This window comes from Lactuca virosa, chromosome 4 (assembly GCF_052849685.1).
Source record: "Lactuca virosa cultivar CGN04683 chromosome 4, Lactuca_virosa_CGN04683_v6, whole genome shotgun sequence".
Classification (NCBI taxonomy): Eukaryota; Viridiplantae; Streptophyta; class Magnoliopsida; order Asterales; family Asteraceae; genus Lactuca; species Lactuca virosa.
In genome coordinates this window covers 67,989,087-68,009,666 of record NC_136429.1, presented here as the reverse complement: position 1 = coordinate 68,009,666, position 20,580 = coordinate 67,989,087, and the positions used below count along the sequence as shown (strand labels likewise).

Below are 20,580 nucleotides of genomic sequence, written 5' to 3'. Positions count from 1 at the left end.
TAGATACCATATCAAACGACCCCTTAGCCTTAAATGTTCAGAAAATTTTGGAATTAGAAAAATATGGAAAACAATGATTATTGGTTTTCCAAAAATTTTCAACTACTTTGTAATTTTAGAAAACGAAAAATTTAGAAAAATAGACGAACTAAACGCGTTTTCAAAATTTTCATTTTTTTTGGAATTTTTTTTCCGAAAAACGACATATTTTTGCGCAACTAAACGCAACCTTATACTTCTTCGATATCTCTGAAATACAATAAAGGCATAATAGTCGATGCACTATAAATTTCAGTCGAATGTTTGATATGCATCTGACCGAGTCAGGTCAGACATTTTTGGCTGACTCAGTCGGACGAAAGGTGTTTGATAAACAAAATCTTGGCGTCTGACTCGGAAAGCAAGGTATGACCGAGAAAGAAGTTGGGAGATGGCTGACTGAGAAAGAAAGCAAGACTTTCCAATGGTACCCTTGGCTTTGGCTTGGATAAAAATTCGCAGCTAATGAAGGTTACGGGATTAGAACTTGGGTCTTCTTTATAAAAGCAATGGTGTTTACCAGCAAGCTGAAGGGCTTTTTGTGTTTTATCTCCAAAATAATATATTTAATGTCTATATTATACTGAAAGTTTTTGTATACATTATTATTATTATTATTAATAATGTCTATTATTATTATTATTATTATTATTAATGTCTATTATTATTATTATTATTATTATTGTAATTGTTGTTATTATTGTTGTTATTGTAGTTGTTGTTATCATCATATTGCATAAAAACGTATAGAGCATCGGGGTAAAATGGTCATTTTGCACAAGTCAGCACATTCAGTCAGATTTTCAATCAAACAAAACTCGGTCAGATTTTCTTACTCAGACAGATCAGACAGACCTTTCGCAGTCAGCACTTTCTCAGTTAGCAACTATCAAACTGGGCCGAAGTATAAAAATACTTCAATCAAACAAAACTCGGACATATTTTCTTACTCAGACAGACCTTTCTCAGCCACCACTTTCTCAGTTAGCAATTATCAAACTGGTCCGAAGTATAAAAATATGCCGTGGAAAAATCAGTCCCCGTTTCCGTAGATTGAGAAAAATCGAAACCAAAATCACCATCAAGCGCCTCCCCTTTCGACGTCTTCGAGGTTCTCCAAGTTTCTCTCCAAACACCACAAGCAGAGATGCCAGGGCCAACAATGGAGGCAGAACTACCAGTGGAACCACAATCATTGAAGAAGCTTAGCTTTAAAACCCTAAAACGGGCTCTCGATCTTTTTTCTCCTCTTCACTCTCAGTTTCCTCCTCCTGACCCCGAAAGGTTTCTTTTTAAACCCTAATTTCGATTTATCAATGTCAAGTATTGCAATATTTGATCTGATTGTTCTTTGTGCAGCAAGAAGATACGGATGAACCATAAGGTTAGTACGTCGCTGTATTTTCACTCACTATATGGCTACTGTTTTTATTTTCTTCCCTAAGTATGTTAGTTTCATCGTTTTTCTTAGACCAAACAAACTAGTTTTTTGATCAAGACTTGATATGAATTGTTCTAATTTAGAGAAAAAGTTTGAGAATCACGTTAAACTGTATCACAATGATACAAATAGAACCACGTTTCATTCAATGTTTGATTTTGAATTTGGAATTGGGGAATACTATGTTTGATATTAGAAGTCACTGGGTCCTCTATCGTTTTCCTGAGTGGAAAGAACTTACACTATTGTTTCTTGCGTTTGTGGTCATTACTTTTGAATGTATATTATGTGGTTTATATGTGTGCATTACTTTTTAATGCAGCTACACGTTGAGTATGGGGGAATAAAAAGTGTGCCTAATCAGCCTATCAAGAGTTCCTCACAAAATCAAGCTACACCTTCAAACTCAAATGCTCTTGTTCTACCAGGTACACACTGATGATTTCCATCATTCTTATCAGCATTAATCTTGTTTGCATGTTGATTCTTATTTACTGTAATCTAGACTGCCTTAAATAGCAATTGCAATGAAAGCATATACCCATAGCTCTTAAAAAAATGCCTAAGAAAAAAGGAACTAACAAAGACAGATTCAAATCCTATCTACATAGATGTGGTCAATCAGTCTTTATGATCATAGACCTCGATGCTTAGCAAATTGTTCCTTCTTAATAAGTTTAGTCATATTATACAATCTATGCAAAAACAACAGTTTACCTTTTAGCTTTTTTTATGAAATGAAACTTAAATTACTCAGACCAAATAACATCATGGATAGATTAGTAAATATCATCTTTTGACTTATATAAGAAATTTTGTAGGCACTGAAAGTTCTAAGAAGAGTGGTGCTCAGAGTGATTTAGCCATTACTCCTGTTCAATCAAAGAACCCGTAAGCATTATTTTGATACTTTCTATTTAACAATGCTTCTAAAAGATATACTTTTTAATTGGTAAACTGAATTAATTGATTGTGTAAGTTTTTGTTTGACAGAGGTGATGGCAATTTGAGTGGCAGAAGTACTTCCATCATTCCTGCTCACGGGACTTCAGAAAGGTTTGGATTATTATTTTTTTATAAAAACTTGTCTTGTTTTATACTTTTTATTTAACAAATCTTTCCTATTTGATAGTTTATTTATTAATAGTTTTGAGTTATTTCCAGTAGGAATCTTTCAACTGCAGCCCTTATGGAAAGAATCCCTAGCAGGTGGCCACGTCCTGTATGGCATGCTCCATGGAAGAACTACAGAGTAAGAACACTTATTTTTATTACAAATGTTTTTTTTTTTTTATTTAAATATTTTATATGTTTAATTAAACGTGGTAATATATTTACAGGTGATTAGTGGCCATTTGGGATGGGTGAGATCTATTGCATTTGATCCAAGTAATCAGTGGTTCTGTACTGGATCTGCAGATCGAACAATTAAGGTAATAATTATAATATTTTAATTATCAAATCCATTTTTTTATATAATTATTGTTTTTAAACATGATAAAATGTTGTGTACAGATATGGGATGTGGGATCTGGAAGGTTAAGGCTCACACTAACAGGACATATAGAACAAGTTCGAGGTTTGTTTTGTTATTTTTTTTAAACTTGACTAACAAAAAATGTGTATATATATATATATATATATATATTTACAAATTTTAATGTTTATTAATTATTGCAGGGCTTGCTGTTAGCAGTAGGCACACTTACATGTTTTCAGCTGGTGATGACAAACAAGTTAAATGCTGGGACCTAGAACAGAACAAGGTTCATATCACTTAAACAAAAAACATAAAATCCCTTTTTTTCTTTTTTCTATTTTATATAATTTTCTTAAATATTTTATTTTTGAAAGGTTATTCGTTCATATCATGGGCATTTAAGTGGTGTATATTGCCTTGCCCTTCATCCCACTATTGATGTTCTACTTACCGGAGGCCGTGATTCTGTTTGCCGGGTATGAATTTTTTTAGTTTATAGTAAATTACAAAAATAGTCCCTCTAGTTTCTGATTTTTACCGTGTTTAGTCCAAAATCGTTTCTGTTTTCAATTTTGGTCCCTGCAACCTTGAAATAAGGACCAAAGACAGAAAGTCACAGGGACCAAAATCGATACTAAACCATGAAAAAAGTAACAAAAGCAAAAAATATTTCAAAAACAGGGTCCATTTTTGACTATTTGTATTATAGTTTAAAGTTTTAACATATGAATAATTTCAGGTGTGGGACATTCGTAGCAAGATGCAAATCCATGCTCTTTCTGGCCATGATAATACTGTTTGTTCAGTTTTTACTCGACCTACAGTAAGTAATTTTATTTTTAATAAATATTTTTTTTAGTAATTCAAAAGATTAAATTTTTACATCTTATTCCAGGATCCTCAAGTTGTAACTGGCTCACATGATTCGACTATAAAGTTTTGGGATCTTAGATATGGTAATATACTTTTTTATTCAAATAAATAAATGAATAAATATATTGTAGGCTTTTTTTTATTGGAAGTTAGTATTTATCTGGAGTTGTTTATTTTTTAGGTAAAACAATGGCGACTCTTACTCATCACAAGAAATCTGTGCGTGCATTGGCCCAGCATCCTATCGAGTATGTATTTTCAGTTTTTTAACTTTTTAATTTTTATCGGTTTATTTCATATTTTAATTGACTAGTTCATTTATTTATTTATTTATTTACAGGGATAGTTTTGCTTCTGCATCAGCTGACAACATAAAAAAATTTAGCCTTCCAAGAGGAGAATTTTTGCACAACATGCTGTGAGTCTTTTTTTTATACCATTTAATCCGATTTATAAAAATCAAATTAAAAAAAGCATCTAATTTCACATGTTTTTTTTTTTTTTATCTGTAGTTCCCAACAGAAGACAATAATTAATGCAATGACAGTCAATGAAGAGGGTGTCTTAGCTACAGGAGGTAAGAGTTTCTTCATAATCATTTTTAAAAATAATTATTTCACTTAATATTGACTGACTATAATAATCTTTTTGATGAAAGGTGACAATGGGAGTTTATGGTTTTGGGATTGGAAAAGTGGTCATAGTTTCCAACAATCCCAAACAATTGTTCAACCAGGTACGTGTCTTTTAATGCTTCAAATACCAATCTACTTCTAACTTTATAATTTTTATTAATTTACACTAAATATATATATATTTTTTTTGTAAAATTTTATTAGGGTCATTGGATAGTGAGGCTGGAATTTATGCATTATCTTATGATATGACCGGATCAAGGCTGGTTACATGTGAAGCAGACAAAACAATTAAAATGTGGAAAGAAGACGAAAATGCCACTCCAGAAACTCACCCGGTCAACTTCAAACCCCCGAAAGATATCCGTAGGTTTTAAACATGGAGGGGCATTTTTGGAAGTTTTTGTTTTTATTGTTAATTGTGTTGTAATGTTAAAAAAGCTTAGTTTTGGGATATTTGATAAAAAAAAAAAAAAATTAAATAGTTGTGATATAATGAGTGGTGACAAAAATGGGACCAGTGTTTATTTAGCATGTCTAGGAAAGAAGGGCATTTGCAGGTTTGTCATGAAAATATGCTTCCTCAAAGCTTAAGTAGCATGCAGGTTTCTTTATTTTTTTACTCATGTCATGGGGTTGTTGTTTGACTTGGTCAAACCTTAACTTTTTGAGGGACCAAAGTGTCCACCTAAAAGATCACAGTCCATTTAAACTAATCATTATTTGATTTTGTTGTTACTTTTGGCAATCAACTTTTTTTTTGGTTACTAAATAGGCTACGAAGATGGTGTTTGGAATTTGCTTAATTGTAACAACTAATGTGTTTTTTGTAAAACGGGAGTTTAGGATTAGTTTATGTGGTAACAAAATACAATAAGTTGGTAAGTTATTAGATTTTGGCAAATTATGCTTATATATGTAAAATGACCAAAAAAGACATGGATAAAAGAGTTGATTTGTATGTGACCATAATTATTAAAATTAATGAATTATATTATTAAAAAATATTGCGAAAATTAAATTATTAGTTCATTATGAACTCAAGATTAAAGTGCCTTAAATAATCAATACAAGTACTCTTTGTGAAGGTGTAGCATTACAATGAAATCTTAGATCGAAACTAATTATATTCCTTAATAATAAAAATAAATGTATACATTCAATACTCAATAGTAAATAGTAAACACATCACCATACAAAAAAAATTAAAAAGAAATAAAAATAACACCTTTATTATTCTCCATTGAAAATGTTTTATCAAAACTCAAAAATATGAAATTAAATACCCAAACACATTTATTGATAATGGACTAACCAATTTTTGTATTTGACTATTTTCGTATGAAAGTATTAACTACAACCATCATAAATCTCCAACTACTTTGAATATATTAATATGAAATACGAAAATACACTACATATGTTTTGTGGTATTTATTGTGACATGTTCTAAATAGTATACATAACAAATCAAATGTTATAAATTCTTTAAAAACTAAAATGAGTTTTTAGGTATAATTTAAGCAATTGATGTCCAAAAAATAGTGTAAATTAAGTAATCCAAAAATATGATCTTTTTAAGTCTTATAGGGTCTCGCCAACGTTGCATGTGGGTCTCGTCGACATGTAAATTATTATTGCTCTTTTATTTATAAATTTATTTTATTTTTTTCAGAATCATCCTGAAAATTATGATGTTCATGATTTACTTTTTACTATAATTTATTATAAATAATCATTATCCACTGTATACTTGTTTACTGTATATCTAAAATATGGTTAATAATTAATAATATTATTAAATCATATTCGATTTAGTTTTGTACATTTTTTAGGGAACACTGGTATGATTTATTTTTTTAAATACGAATAAGTATAAAAAAAGATGTAATGATTAAGACAGAAGTTGTGTGTTGGATGTGGGGACTTTTGGAATCATAGACTCTCTCTTATCACACAATGCAATTTGACCTTCCCTTCTTTCAGTATTTTTTTAATAAGTGATTGATCTCTTGTAATAATTATAATTGATTTTATTTTTTTAAATAGTAATTGTTATAATATCTTAAATGATACTGTATTTAAGAAATCTTGGACCTTACTGTCTGGAATTTTTAAATATAATGATTATTTTACAACTTAAAAATAAGTATAATGCTTATAAATATTCAAAATTTGCAAGTCTGGCGACATGGACATCTATCAAAAGTTATAAGGGTTTTTAATTAAAAAAAAGTAACATTTATTAATTGATCTTATTTTGTGGTTGTTCCCAATGCTAAAATATTATTGTGATAAGTTATTTTAATTAAAAACATAGAGGGTAAAATATAAATTTGCAATGTATATTTATCAATTGCTGATCTTTTTTAACGATGTCTATTTTTTATGCTTTATATATATTTATATGATTTTTCTTAAGTGACATTTGATTAGCAGAATGTTTATGAAGAAATTGAAATTAAAATAAGAAACCTTTTGGTTAGCAGGAAACAAGGGCTTGATGAATGAGAAGTCAGATACAGAGAAAAGGATAGGTACTATGGTAATCTTCAACAATTGAATGATATTTTAATTTCCTTATTTTGTTGAAGGAATTCAATTTCCCTACTTGATGAAAAATTGAACTCATGTCGGATTCCAATTCTCTTTGAAAACTTGAACCAAACATGGAAAACATGGAAAAGTAGAAATGATGAAATGCTCATCCCTATGGAAAAATATGAAATTGGATTTTAATTCCTCTAATTCCAAAGGAATCCACTCAACCAAATCGGCCTTACTATCCAACATATCAAAAAGTATAATATTATAACATTATCGATAACTTAATCATGTTGGGAATTTATGTAATAACAATAAACAGTTCGTTATGTTAAATTAATATGAAAAGGGAAACTATAAACAAGTTAAGGATAATTGCTTAAATATTTTTGACAACCAATATTTAAAGTATCAGATGTTTGTTACTGGATACATAAAAAAATGGGATACATATTGACCAACTTAAAAACGCCATCCAAATAGCCATAAAAATAGGTAAATTATTATATAAATAAATATTTTTAACACATGGCTATAATCTAACAACTAAATAAATCAAATTTTGTTTTCTATGATCTTTGTTTAAATTGACGAATTAATGTCAAAATCGAGTCGGTTAAATTAATCAGCAAATAAAAAAAATATTGTTGATGAATTAAGACATAAAAAATAAACTGGTGGGTACTTTAGATCTATGAAATCTCACTACAAATTAATAATAGGAATCTGATTCACTCTCTCATCCTAAAACTGTAACTGTCATTTAATGAAATTGATTATGATATATAGTTTTTGTTTAAATTTTATCAAAAATAATTGTTGACATTTAATGTATAGTTTTTTTTAATGTATAGTTGAATTATTTTTTTATTAAAAGTTCGTATTTGTTTATGATGGAAGATTGAAAGGGGCATCTAAATGTAATAATTAAGATGGGTAATTAATAAATTATTTTATTAAAATATGTATGGCATGTTACAAACTATAAAAGGGCTTAACATCATTCTTACTCACTTCCAAGAAGATTATAAAGATCTCACCCAAGATATAAGGATCTCTCTCATTTTGGGTGCTCTTTAGCTCGAATGTGTGTTCTATTTCTATTATACATATCAATCTAGGATCTTGTAATTCGGTTTTTATTTTCTCAAATCAAAGAATTTATGCAACCCAAAACCCTTTTCATCAATTTTCATCTTTGTTGTTTCCTAAAAGCACAAATTTCTGAATTTTTGTAAAGGGGTAGTCTCAGAATTCTAAGTGGGTAGTCTTCATTTTGTGTGTGTGGGGGCAATCTTGGTACTTGGTGCGAAAATGTGGATCTTGTGGGAACCAAAAATTGGGGTTTAGATTAGTTTCTTTGATTGGGTTTGATCTAGAAAAGGGGTTTGAATTTTGACTTTCTGAGGGGATTTAAAGCCACCAATTAGGGTTCTTGTGAACACAATCATAAAGACGAGAAAGTTGACTTTTTCTTTTCATTTATTGACCAGAAGAACAAACAAGAAAATTTCTTCAAGAAAAGGTAGGACATGATATGCTAATTTTGGTTTCTCCTTTGTGGGTTTTTTTCTCTTTCTGCTTCAAAGATTGAATCTGTGTTTGTTAAATTGGATTTTCATATCTGTTCTATACTGGTAATCAGCTAAAAACCCTATTCGTTGGTCTTACAAATTCAAGATCCTTTTTATACGTTTAAATTCTGTAGTGAAAATCTTTGTTTTCTGTATGTGCAATCCATTTGATGCTGCGTTAATGTTGATCAAACATGAATCCAGTTGAGAATTTGAACTCATAATTGGAATCCACAAGAATGTACTTGTAGTTTTTTCATTTCCCAAAATTAAAAAGAAAAAAATAATATCTTCCATAATCCATATGCAAAAAGATCCATTGGGAATTGTCTAAAATCGCTCATTTCATGGTATTTTAGTGTTGCTTTCTTATTTCTTTTTTCATTTTAGCAACCATAATGGTTAATTTGCAACAAGCATGAATGTTAGAAAATTGATCTAATAGGGACTGATTAGTCTTATTCATAGTTTAATTTCATACTTTAAATCTTGAAATTTCACAAACACTTTCAATTATTTGTCAAATAGGTCTTGTTTACATTCATCAACATGGGTTCATTTTGCACCAAGCTCATTCCATGTCTGGTTTCACCACACAAAGCTTCAATTCTCGAGGACCCAAATGGTGGTATGCATCATATATTTCCATAATATACCCTTCTGTCATTTTTAGCAGTTTATTATAATAATTTGAAACAAAACTCTTTTTTTTTTTATCAATAGGGAATGAAGAGGAAGCTGGAAACTTGCCTGCATTTAAAGAATTCAGTTTTGAGCAACTTAAAAACGCAACATCAGGTTTTGCAACTGAAAACATTGTATCTGAACATGGTGAAAAGGCTCCAAATGTCGTCTACAAAGGGAAGCTTGAAAATCAAGTGAGGATAGCTGTTAAAAGGTTTAACAGATCCGCTTGGCCTGATTCCCGACAATTTTTGGTACAAAAAAACTCAATTTTTTGTTCTATTTTGTGAATTTTATAATAGTTTTATGTGAGAATTTGATTTTATGAGCATCAGGAAGAAGCAAAATTGGTTGGTCAATTGCGTAATGTGAGGCTAGCAAATCTTCTTGGTTGTTGTTGTGAACATGATGAACGACTTCTTGTAGCCGAATATTTGCCCAATAATACACTCGCCAAACATCTTTTTCACTGTAAGAAATCGTTCATGATCGACTTTTCAAAATTCAAACCATTATACTCTTCAAGAATTAGTGATTTTGGATAAGAAGGCTAAGTACGATGATGTTTTTTGCATTTGATTTTTCATAATCGTTCAAAATGGTTCATTCTTGCAAAGTATACTAGTGTCTTTTAAGACGTTTTCACAAGAATTGGGGTTAGTAACGAAAAGATTCAATATTACGAGGGGGTTTATGTAAATTTTGTTGATCTAGGGGAATCACAGCCGATGAAATGGGCAATGAGGTTACGTGTGGTTCTACATTTGGCAGAAGCTCTTGAATATTGTACAAGTAAAGGCCGTGCTCTTTATCATGATCTCAATGCATACAGAATTTTGTTTGATGAGGTGGAAATTTTAATTTTAAATTTCAAATTTCAAATTTCAATTTTTTTTAAAACCCAATATTAATGCATTAGATTCTTGCAGGAAGGTAATCCAAGACTTTCTTGTTTTGGCCTAATGAAGAACAGTCGTGATGGGAAAAGTTATAGCACGAATCTTGCATTTACTCCTCCTGAGTATTTAAGAACAGGTACATTCTTTTTTCCAATGTATTTTTTAATTATGTTCTGAAAAAAGAAGATGTTTTTTGACTTTTGAGGTCAAAGGGTCCGATCTTTTTAACTTTGATTTTGAAATGACTTCTTAAATTTTGTTGCTATAATGTTTTTTTTTTTTGAAAATGTGTTTTTGTTTTATAGGAAGAGTGACACCCGAAAGCGTGATATATAGCTTCGGAACTCTTTTGCTTGACCTTCTTAGTGGGAAACATATTCCTCCAAGCCATGTAAGAATACATGTCCACACTTTCCATATATGTATAGATATATGTATGTATATATGTATGTATGTGGGCCCATTTGTTATGTAGGACAAGACAAGACATTGACATGACAGAACAGAACAAATTGTACTGTGTTTGGCTGATTGGCTGAGAATGATGTCAATGGGACAAAAGCTGCAATTTTTGTACTACCCAAAAATATGGGGAGTAGACTAGTGATCTGTCTTTTGTGTGTGAAAAAGACGTGAATGCCCTTCTTATTTGGTTTAAAATTTCAGGCTCTTGACTTGATAAGGGATAGGAACCTTCAAATGCTTACGGATTCATGTTTGGAAGGACAATTTTCAAATGATGATGGAACCGAATTGGTTCGTTTGGCTTCTCGTTGTTTACAATATGAACCCAGAGAACGCCCAAATCCAAAGTCACTAGTAGCTTCCTTGATTGTTCTTCAAAAGGAAACCGATGTTAGTTGATTTATATCTTTATATTTTTCATTTAAATTCTAAATTCTTGCATTTAAGTATTTTGAAAAACATAACATGGCGAGATTATTAATTTTTGTTATTTTTACAGGTTCCATCTTACGTGTTGATGGGTATCCCGGCCACAACTTCATTCTCACCTCGATCACCACTTGGTGAAGCTTGCTTGAGAATGGATTTGACTGCAATTCATGAGATTTTAGAAACAATTTCATATAAAGATGATGAAGGACAAACAAACGAGGTTCTTACTTCTTACTTATTTTTATTCACAATATTATTTTTTATTAAGAAAAAGGCTTCTTCTTTCATGCATGTGTCCCATTTCTTGATTTCACATAAACTAGGTGGGACCCACATACTTGATTCTTGTTGTAATTTACTAGTATCAAATTGAACATCGGCAAAATGAATAAAGCGTGATTTTTTTTTTTGAATTGTGGATCTTGATTCTTGTTGTAATTTATTGTTACAGCTGTCGTTTCAAATGTGGACCGATCAAATGCAAGAATCATTGAATTCAAAGAAAAAAGGGGATATGGCATTCCGACACAAGGATTTCAAGGATGCAATAGAGTGTTATTCTCAGGTTCTTTCTTTTGCACATTTCCGATCGATGATTATTATTATTATTATTTTTGTCAAAATTGCAACGCTGAATGTTGGTAAAATGTCTAAAATACCCTTTGGAACCACCAAAGAAACTTTTGGCAAAGAATGTGCATGACCTACGTTTTCTGTACAAGTAATGTCGCACCTAATTTGACTATTTCTTTCCCACAAAAAAAACACCTACTTGACTTAACAGTTAGTCAAAAGTCTAAAATACCCTTACATAGTTATTTACTTATTTACTTAATTGATATGCAGTTCATTGAACATGGACCAATGGTATCACCAACAGTGTACGCGAGGCGTAGTTTATCGTATCTGATGAATGACATGTCACAGCCTCAGGAGGCATTAAGTGATGCAATGCAAGCTCAAGTGGTGTCACCCGTATGGCACATTGCTTCATATCTACAAGCTGCCTCACTTTTTGCCCTTAAAATGGAAAATGAAGCCCATGCTGCCCTTAAGGAGGCTGCAACCCTTGAAGCCAAGAGAACCACACCTTCCACCAATGGATCTGCTCAATGATCCACTCGACACTTGTTCATATCAGTCAATGTTTTGCTGTAAATCTCTGAAATTTCTTGTCGACTTAGAATGAGATGTTTGACTTTTTCGCTCAATGGTCAAATGCAATGGCTTTTTCATGTTGATTTTGGGTTTTTGATTTTTTTATATGTTATTGAGTAAGTTGGGACCTTGTGTAATGGGAAGATTGAAATAGGAAAATTGCATTCTTTTGTTGGAGATTTGAATGTAAAGCAAACAACTCATTGACTCTAGTTTGTGTACAAAAATGTTTATTGTTTATTTTCTTGGTTAGTAAACTCTATCTATCAGACTAGCCCCATTCACAACCCAATGCAATCCAAATATAAATTAAATAACTAATTTTTCTCTCTTCCATCTATACAACCCAACTAAATACAAACTTTCACTCTCATTAACAACTCAACCTAAATCATTTTTTATTAAACAATTATAATTTTTTATTCTTTTCTTATATAACAAAAATTATTAAATTTATTTAAAAAATTCAAAACAACTTAATTATTTATTTAAAATATAGAAGTATACGTATATATATGAGATATTTTAGAATCATAACTAAATAAATCAAGTTTCAAATGTAACATAATATATAAAATTACAAATATAGAAGGTGCAAAGTACATATTATTCATGAATGCCAAATTTTTGTCATATATGCTCAATTAAATTATTTTTTAGAGCTATATACGCATCTCTATTACGAAGTTGTTCCCTATTGGTCATATAAATGTCAGTAGAGTATTCAAATTGTTGTTCATCATCTTGAGTAGAGCTGTTTCGTCGCTGGTTTGTAGGCATGTCATTTAGAAATTCAGATGGATCATAATAGTTAAAGTATGTGTTTCGTTCATCCTCAACGATCATATTATGAATGATTATACACGTCATCATAATTTTTCCCATAATATCTTTGTCCTAGACCAGACATGGACGTCAAAGAAATGCAAAACGAGCTTGTAAAACTACAAATGCTCGTTCAACATCTTTTCTGGCGGCTTTTTGAGGTTCAGTGAACAACTTGTGTTTTCAGATTTGTGGATCAGTTGTTGACTAGACAAAGGCAACCCATGCAAGATATATTCCATTAGTGAGATAATACGACATTACTTTCGCGAACCATTCTCAACGTAACTCACATTTGGTGCTCGGCCTGCCAAGGCATCACTAAAAATAGGTGATCGATATTAATATCATTGCACGAACCTGGTGTTCCAAAGAATGTGTGTCATATTCATAAGTTATACGATGCAACAACTTTCAGAATACGTGCTCGACATTTTTCACATAGCTTCATTAAAAACAACCAAGCCGCTAAACTTCTTGTTCCTATTTGCCTCATAAAATTTATGAGCTTCGTTCTCGATATATTTTTGTCTCATTCCACTCGTTTTTCGACGATATGCTTCCTGGTAGGCACCAACCCACTTTTGAGCATTTTCGCTAAGTCGATTATAACAACCTTTCATTTGATCCATGTTTTTGTTACCGATATTTCCTTGGTTTTCTACATGGGCTTGATCATACAATGCCTTTACTCGTGCCCATAATGATTCTTTTTTCTATTTTTTGCCATGAACTCTATTTTGACTAGCAATACGCCATGAAGACATTAAAACGATATCTTCTGCAACATGTCATTTATTGCCTCGTGGTTGTGTTTCAGCGTTTTGTGAGGTATGAAGATTTGCAGTGACAGAAGCTTGATTTTGGAATTGATAAAAACTGTATGTTTTCAAAGTATTGAGTATTTTGATAATCTTGAGAACCACCAAAATTCAAATCAAAACTATTTGAAAACGAAGGATCCATGACATTAAATACGAAGTTGAAAGAGATTCGAAATAGGAAACCAAACTTGGATATGGAAATATTTGGATATTGTAGTCTCTTTATAAAGAAAAAAAATCATAATTTTTAGTAATAATTTTCAAGGTTGTGAAAATCGTTCGACGGTAGCTGGGCGGTTGACTGACGTTAAGTGATTAATTGGACTAGACGGCGATTAATCGGAGATTAATTGGTGACCCTAAATTATTTATAAATTTATTTAAAAAATTAATATATCCTAAAAAAATAAGTATTGGAAAATTTTGAATTTTAAAAATTTGAAAATTTTAGTATAATATTTTAAATTTGAAAACTTAAAAGTTTGAAATTTTAAAATTTTGTTGTAATATTTGAAATTAAAAATTTTGAATGTTTAAAATATTTCTCGCCTATGACCGCTGAGGACCGCCAAACCTGGATTTGACCGATTTTAACCAATTTTCGCCTAGCATTCTAATCGTAATCAGTTCAAGGCCGTCGGCGATTAATCATCCACCAAGACCGATTTCTGCAACACTGATAATTTTATATTTTTTATGAATTCTTTAAGAAGATTACATTTCAAGAATGTGAACATTTCGATGAGTTTTAATAAATATAAATGGCTATTAGATAGATCATGTGATACTTTTGTCAAAAGTAATTAAATTGATGTAAATAAAATAATAGAAGTCTAATTTTTTTATGGAGACATCATTTACATGTTCAATATTTAATATGTGTTTAATAACTTAATAGACTTTCATGTATAGCAGACATCATTTACATGTACTTAATAACTTAAGGGACAAAAGAAAATAAACAAGTCCTCTTCTTTGTTACTAATTGGTATTTACGTCCCAAAATAAAATGTAAATGCTAGGTAGATATGAAATTTCAATATAAGAGGTTGACGATAATTAGGTAAATACCTAAAGTGCCTCTCGTTCAATACAAAATAAACTTAAAACTTCTTAGAAGAAAAAATAAAAAGAAACAACATAGGATAGATTAGGGCCCAACCGGGTTCGAACCGGTGAACTATTGATCTGCAGTCAATTGCTCTACCACTGAGCTATGGACCCGTTGATGTTTGTATCTAAATGAAAATGAAAATATTATTAAAAACGGAAGTTTTTAAAAACTGAAAAAAACAAATAGGGCCCAACCGGGTTCGAACCGGTGACCTATTGATCTGCAGTCAATTGCTCTACCACTGAGCTATGGACCCTTTGTTGTTATTTATCCGATCATTATATTTAAATACAATAATTAGTTTCAGCTAAATGGTACAACAATCCAACCATAGGTATAGAGCAGTCGAACCACAATAACCCATTTCACGTCGTAAAGTAATCATCGTACCACCTTAATAAACATACGTCTAAGCATGCAGAAAGTACAACCCACAAGGCAAGCCACATATGCAACACAATCTTCTTCTTCCACCCATATCCAATTCAAATAACTCATTAAGTCGCGGATCTAGAAAAAACAACTAGGGTATGCAGCCTTTAGTAATGTATCTAGAAATATATATTTTATTCCGGTAACATGGGGCGCATACAATTACTAGCTTGGATACCGATCCCTTTCAACTGAAAAACCGCAATGTCAATCCTACAAAAATTAAGAAAAAGAAATAAACACTTAAAAAATAATTAATACTAAAAAGAATCAATAATTAGTAATCATCACATAATAAAATTAAGGTTGTCAAGATTGACAGATTTCTAGCCTTTTATGGCAGGATGAACTTCGTTCGGATCATTGTCCGATTATTATAGTCAGTGAATTTTTGGTTTACCGACAGTTCTTTTTATTTTTTTTAAATTTGTGGATGTTGTTATAGCATTCGTTCTGGGTTTCGGAAATAAAAAAATGTTGTATGGTGTTGCGGTAATGATAAAGCTTTGGGACCGGATGAGTTCACTTTTGTAAATGAATTCTGGGATGTTCTTAAAGTCGATATATTTAATTTTATTAAAGATTTTGAAGGGATGGGTGCATTAAGTAGAGGATGGAGTGCTTATGTTTATTTCGTTGATTCTTAAGATTAAAGATCTGCTGTCTTTGAAAGATTATAGACAAGTAATCTTATTTATCGGTGTATGTGTAAGGTAGAAGTATTGGGCTTCTTGAAATGTGAGCCCGCTTGTTACCCTTTCACATATCTTGGGTTCCTCGTTGGAGCCAATATCTAAAATTTAGTGTCCTATTATGGATAAGTTTCGGGCTAAATTGTCAAATTGGAAGGCAGTTCAAAAAAAATATGCAACACAAAGTAGATTTGAATAAAAACAAAAGTACAAACAAAAATACCATTCAGGCATTCATCATCAGCGTTACATCTGTTACACATTCTAAAATACCAACGTACTATCCATCATTCAAACAAAACCAGTATCATACTAATCAAGATTCTGCAATGTCAGGATGATCAGGTATCGGATTAGCTGCCCGGAAATCCTCTTTGGTTCTACCATAATAAGCCGCCAGTTTGCCGCCCAGAAAAGTCACAAAATTCCAACCGAAAGCGGACCCTCCGACGATGTAACTGCCCGGAGTTACTTCTTCAGGGTGGTGCTTATTGGCGGTAGGCAGCTCTTCAGAAGCTTTTCTGGTGACCACCTTTTCCTTCTCTACTGGCGGCGGCTGTGGTGGCTCAGCCGGTTTGACCTCCGGTGGTGGTGGCTTTTTCTGATCATGAACTCCATCGATTCCGTTCTTACACTTTTCCATGGTGATTGTGTCTGTTGTCATGTCTTTGTATAGCTTCATTAAGACCTTCATTTCTGTGGAATATAGAAATAAAAATGGAAATGAAAATGAAGTTTATAAAACTATGATTGTCAATTGTTATATTAAAAAAAAAAACAAAAAAAAAAAACTTACGTTGGGTGATTTCATGAGCAGCTTTGGAAGTCTGGAAGTCTGGAGTTCGGAGTACCTTTAAGATGAGAGGGATTAATCAGGAATTTGATGCAAATAAATTGTAAAAGAATATGAATTCATAACTGTTCTTATAAGATTCGAAGTAAAAATGAATTCTATGCGACTTAGTATGAATGTTTATAGAAATCCAGTTGAAAATCATAAACCCTAATTGAACTAACGATAATTGCACAAGTCCATAACCAAATCATGAGTAATTGCAAAATCTCCCATCTTTAACTTACTATGAAAGTTTAGTGTCTAAAGAAATCCAGAAATTAAAACTTTAGGATCTATTCGAGAAGTTAAACCTAAATTAATCATAATAGGCAGGGCAAAAACAATAAGATCACATAACAAGAATTAACATAAAAATTCAAATTGTATGACGGAGCAACTATTTGAACAGATCGAAAACAAGTATACTAACTGGAAAGAGATGAAATTAGGGTTTATAAAACAAGACGAAAAGTGCGTACAAACAGAGCATCATTTGGGATTTGTTGTTACGACTTGATTACCTCAAGGAAATGAGGACGAAGATCCTTAAGAACGGCTCGAATCTTGAAGTAAGTTGAGTCTTGGATGTTGACATTGCAATCAGAAGGACGTTTTTTGGGATTTGCTTGGAGATTTTGGGGACGATTCGGGATTTCCATTTTGTATATTGCAAGATTGAATTAAAGAAAAGTAGTCGACTTTGGTCTGTTTGATTTCAACTTCCTGGATTTTGTAAAGAATCAAATCAGAGAGATTTGAGGCAATGGAATGTATCTATATATATACGGGTATGTCGATAATTTTTACAGAGGGTTATATAATTTTCGTTGGGTTGTCTACCTAACCAATTTTACCCCCTAACATCAATCAAATCAACTTTTTATTTTTATCTGACATTATTATTATTATTATTTTTTCATTTTTGTTTTTGATTTTTTTTCTTTTTATTTTATATTTTAATATTATTACTATTAAATTCGGATGACATTTTAAAATTCGGTAAACATTATAAATTCGCACAACATTATAAAATTCGAACGACTTTTTTGTCCGTAATTAAAAAATATAAAAAAAATATTTAAAAACCGATTTTATATAGCCGTTTGAATTTATAATGTCTTCCGAATGTTAAAATTTTGTGCGAAATTTATAATAATAATAATAATAATAATAATAATAATAATCAAAATATAATAATAATAATAATAATAATAATTAAAAAAGAATTAAAACAACAAAAAAACAAAATAGAAAAAAAAAACAAAAAAAAACAAAAAATCAAATCAAAGGGGTGGAATTAGAAAAGGAATGAGGTACTTATAGAAAACCCATTTTTTTTCTCGTACTCTCAAACTTTTTTTTTTCATCTAACCCTGCCATCCTAGGATTTGAACTTTGTTGTTTCGGTTCCTCCGTCTAACTCAATTAGATCTTGTTGTTAAGTTCATTGTAAAAAAAGACATTTTTAATCTTAAAATGGTACCAACAACCGGTCAACCATCAGTCACCCATCGCCACCGCCGACTATTAACTTCAAACAAATCGATAAATGATTTCGATGACACATGCAAAATAAAACTACTGAAAAATACAAACTAAAAACTGTAAAATCAGATATTTAATGTGGCTTAGTTAATCTGACCTACATCCGCGAGAGAGAGAGAGAGAGAGAGAGAGAGAGAGAGAGAGAGAGGATTGTATTATTACCAAGAAAATCACAATCATACAATGCTAAACTGCATTTGTAATCTGATCACTCACTGTAAGATATCACTCGTATTTTTTGGTTGCCAAACAATAGGATTTGAACAAAAAGAACCACCTTACTCTATATTTTCTATCCGGTATTTATTGTTGTTGTTGTTTTTTTTTGTGTGTTCTATTCTTGATGCAACACACTTCAATATATAAAGATATATTGTCGTCAATTCAAGAAGTGTAAATTTGTTGGATTAGGTGTCTAAGCCCATAACTATAATTGGTATGTACTTGATTTGATAGGTAGCATGGTCCTTTTGGGTTGCCTTCACTCATGCAACTTGATATGATGACAAATGGAGAGAGAGTAGAATTTATTATGTGAAATAATAAATTGGTAATTAGAATGATTTTATTAATATATTACAAGATTAATATATTATTTGGAAATCATATTATTAATTAGTGATTAATCAGAAATTAATTTGACATTAATTTTGGGATTAAATGAACTGATTAATAATGGAGGGGCTGTTTTGCAAATCACTGATAGTTGCAGGACTGGGGTAATGGACTCCTTAATAAGGAGTGGACGAAATCATATAGGGAAGCCCTATAGATTTCGTCCAAGGCCTCATAAGGAGGAGTCCATGGGCCGCTTAAGCCTTAAGCAGGAATTAGGGTTTCCTCCAGAAACCCTAGCAGCCCACAGCTATATAAGGAACCATCCACTATAGGATTTTCGACCTATGCAAGATTCTAAAAGAACCCTATCCGATTTCCTCATCTCTCCTACTCATCCTTTGCATTGAGTGTTTGTGGCTCCATTAGAGGTGCAACACTTGGGGCACTAGGCTTTCAGAAGTCAAGATCAAGCAAGGATTGTACTTGTTATTACAATATAACAAGTGAGGTAATCATCTAACCCTAATAATTTTTGTGAATTTCGATCCTATGTTTTTGGAGCTGTGCAACCTCTAGAACTTCACCGATGAGAGTGTTTCTGAGTTGATGGAGGTTGAGGGTGATCGAAACCTAACCCCCTTATCCTTTAAATAGGGCCCAAGGCCCAAAATATAGGGTTTTGAGACCCAACCGCCACCGCGTCATAGCAAGGAGTTGACCATGTTGTGGTCATTAAATGACCACCGCGTCGTGGCACAGAGCTTACCATGTCGTGGTAACGAAAAAAATCCCAAAACCACAATGTTATAAAGCCTGGAACTTATACTTGAAAACCGAGTGTTATATAATTAGTGTTGAGCCTTGTCGGAACAAACCAAGTTAGGGTTAATGATCCTGAAGGAATTATGCATTTGAATTGATAAAGTTGGAAACTTTATCCATTAAATCATCGAGAATAATCAGATCCGTAGTTCTGAGCCTTAATATGTAAGGATTACGTGCTTAATGAATTAAGCTTCAACAAGAGGATCCGCGGCACGACTAAGGGATGGCCACAACACAGTGCCTAGAGTGTCACGATTGTTTTGTTATAGAGTGACCGCGGCGCAGTCAACATCTTGGTCACGACGTGGTGAGCGTTGACTTTTGACAAGTTTGGCTTTTAGTCAATTGTGTTAGGTTTGGGTCTTGGAGGGGCAAAATGGTCTTTTGCTCATAAAATAACTTTATTTGGACCTATACTTGATAAGGAAGTGTAGATGAATGTTTTGCCTTAATTGTTAAATTAAGGTTACGTATTGTGTAGTGATTTGAGGAAGACTCGATGCCACTAGCTTGGTTTTGTGGATTTCATCTTGTCATATATTCAAGTGAGTTCTCACGAAGTTTCTTATTATGTGGACTATGTAATTATGATATGTACGACCAGGAATAGCCTCTTGGAGGGAAGTATGTTCGGGAGGATCGAGCAACTAGAGAATAGCATTTCGGATGAAAGTTCTAGTTGTACCATGACGATATGTTGATCACG

General features: G+C 31.8%; 3 protein-coding genes and 2 non-coding genes across 6 annotated transcripts; 2 read left to right on the top strand and 3 right to left on the bottom strand.

Moving 5' to 3' along the window:
- Positions 1–1,070: 1,070 nt before the first annotated feature.
- On the top strand, positions 1,071–5,206 carry PRL1 (pleiotropic regulatory locus 1). 2 transcript variants are annotated; one of them, XM_079042340.1, is made up of 17 exons: positions 1,071–1,323; positions 1,399–1,423; positions 1,803–1,908; positions 2,302–2,371; positions 2,474–2,536; positions 2,648–2,732; positions 2,821–2,913; positions 2,996–3,059; positions 3,161–3,246; positions 3,335–3,436; positions 3,700–3,783; positions 3,856–3,916; positions 4,015–4,081; positions 4,174–4,251; positions 4,346–4,410; positions 4,492–4,569; positions 4,673–5,206. In XM_079042340.1, the coding sequence occupies exons 1-17, from the start codon at positions 1,187–1,189 to the stop codon at positions 4,843–4,845; spliced, it is 1,437 nt and encodes a 478-aa protein (XP_078898466.1). In that variant the 5' UTR covers positions 1,071–1,186; the 3' UTR covers positions 4,846–5,206. The 2 variants fall into 2 exon arrangements, with proteins under 2 accessions (XP_078898466.1, XP_078898465.1); XM_079042339.1 differs by having other exon boundaries at positions 2,645–2,732.
- A 2,826-nt stretch (positions 5,207–8,032) lies between these two features.
- Positions 8,033–12,436, top strand: LOC145105207 (serine/threonine-protein kinase BSK7-like). The gene is made up of 11 exons (XM_079042338.1): positions 8,033–8,537; positions 9,115–9,214; positions 9,310–9,524; positions 9,606–9,741; positions 9,985–10,118; positions 10,200–10,305; positions 10,475–10,560; positions 10,836–11,024; positions 11,134–11,286; positions 11,518–11,631; positions 11,913–12,436. The coding sequence occupies exons 2-11, from the start codon at positions 9,136–9,138 to the stop codon at positions 12,180–12,182; spliced, it is 1,482 nt and encodes a 493-aa protein (XP_078898464.1). The 5' UTR covers positions 8,033–8,537; positions 9,115–9,135; the 3' UTR covers positions 12,183–12,436.
- A 2,589-nt stretch (positions 12,437–15,025) lies between these two features.
- Positions 15,026–15,097, bottom strand: TRNAC-GCA (transfer RNA cysteine (anticodon GCA)). Its single transcript has one exon. It is a non-coding gene; the product is annotated as a tRNA-Cys (tRNA).
- A 74-nt stretch (positions 15,098–15,171) lies between these two features.
- On the bottom strand, positions 15,172–15,243 carry TRNAC-GCA (transfer RNA cysteine (anticodon GCA)). Its single transcript has one exon. It is a non-coding gene; the product is annotated as a tRNA-Cys (tRNA).
- A 1,040-nt stretch (positions 15,244–16,283) lies between these two features.
- On the bottom strand, positions 16,284–17,720 carry LOC145105206 (uncharacterized). The gene is made up of 3 exons (XM_079042336.1): positions 17,468–17,720; positions 16,908–16,962; positions 16,284–16,807 (listed from the first exon to the last, which is right to left on the bottom strand). The coding sequence occupies exons 1-3, from the start codon at positions 17,603–17,605 to the stop codon at positions 16,428–16,430; spliced, it is 573 nt and encodes a 190-aa protein (XP_078898462.1). The 5' UTR covers positions 17,606–17,720; the 3' UTR covers positions 16,284–16,427.
- Positions 17,721–20,580: the final 2,860 nt, after the last annotated feature.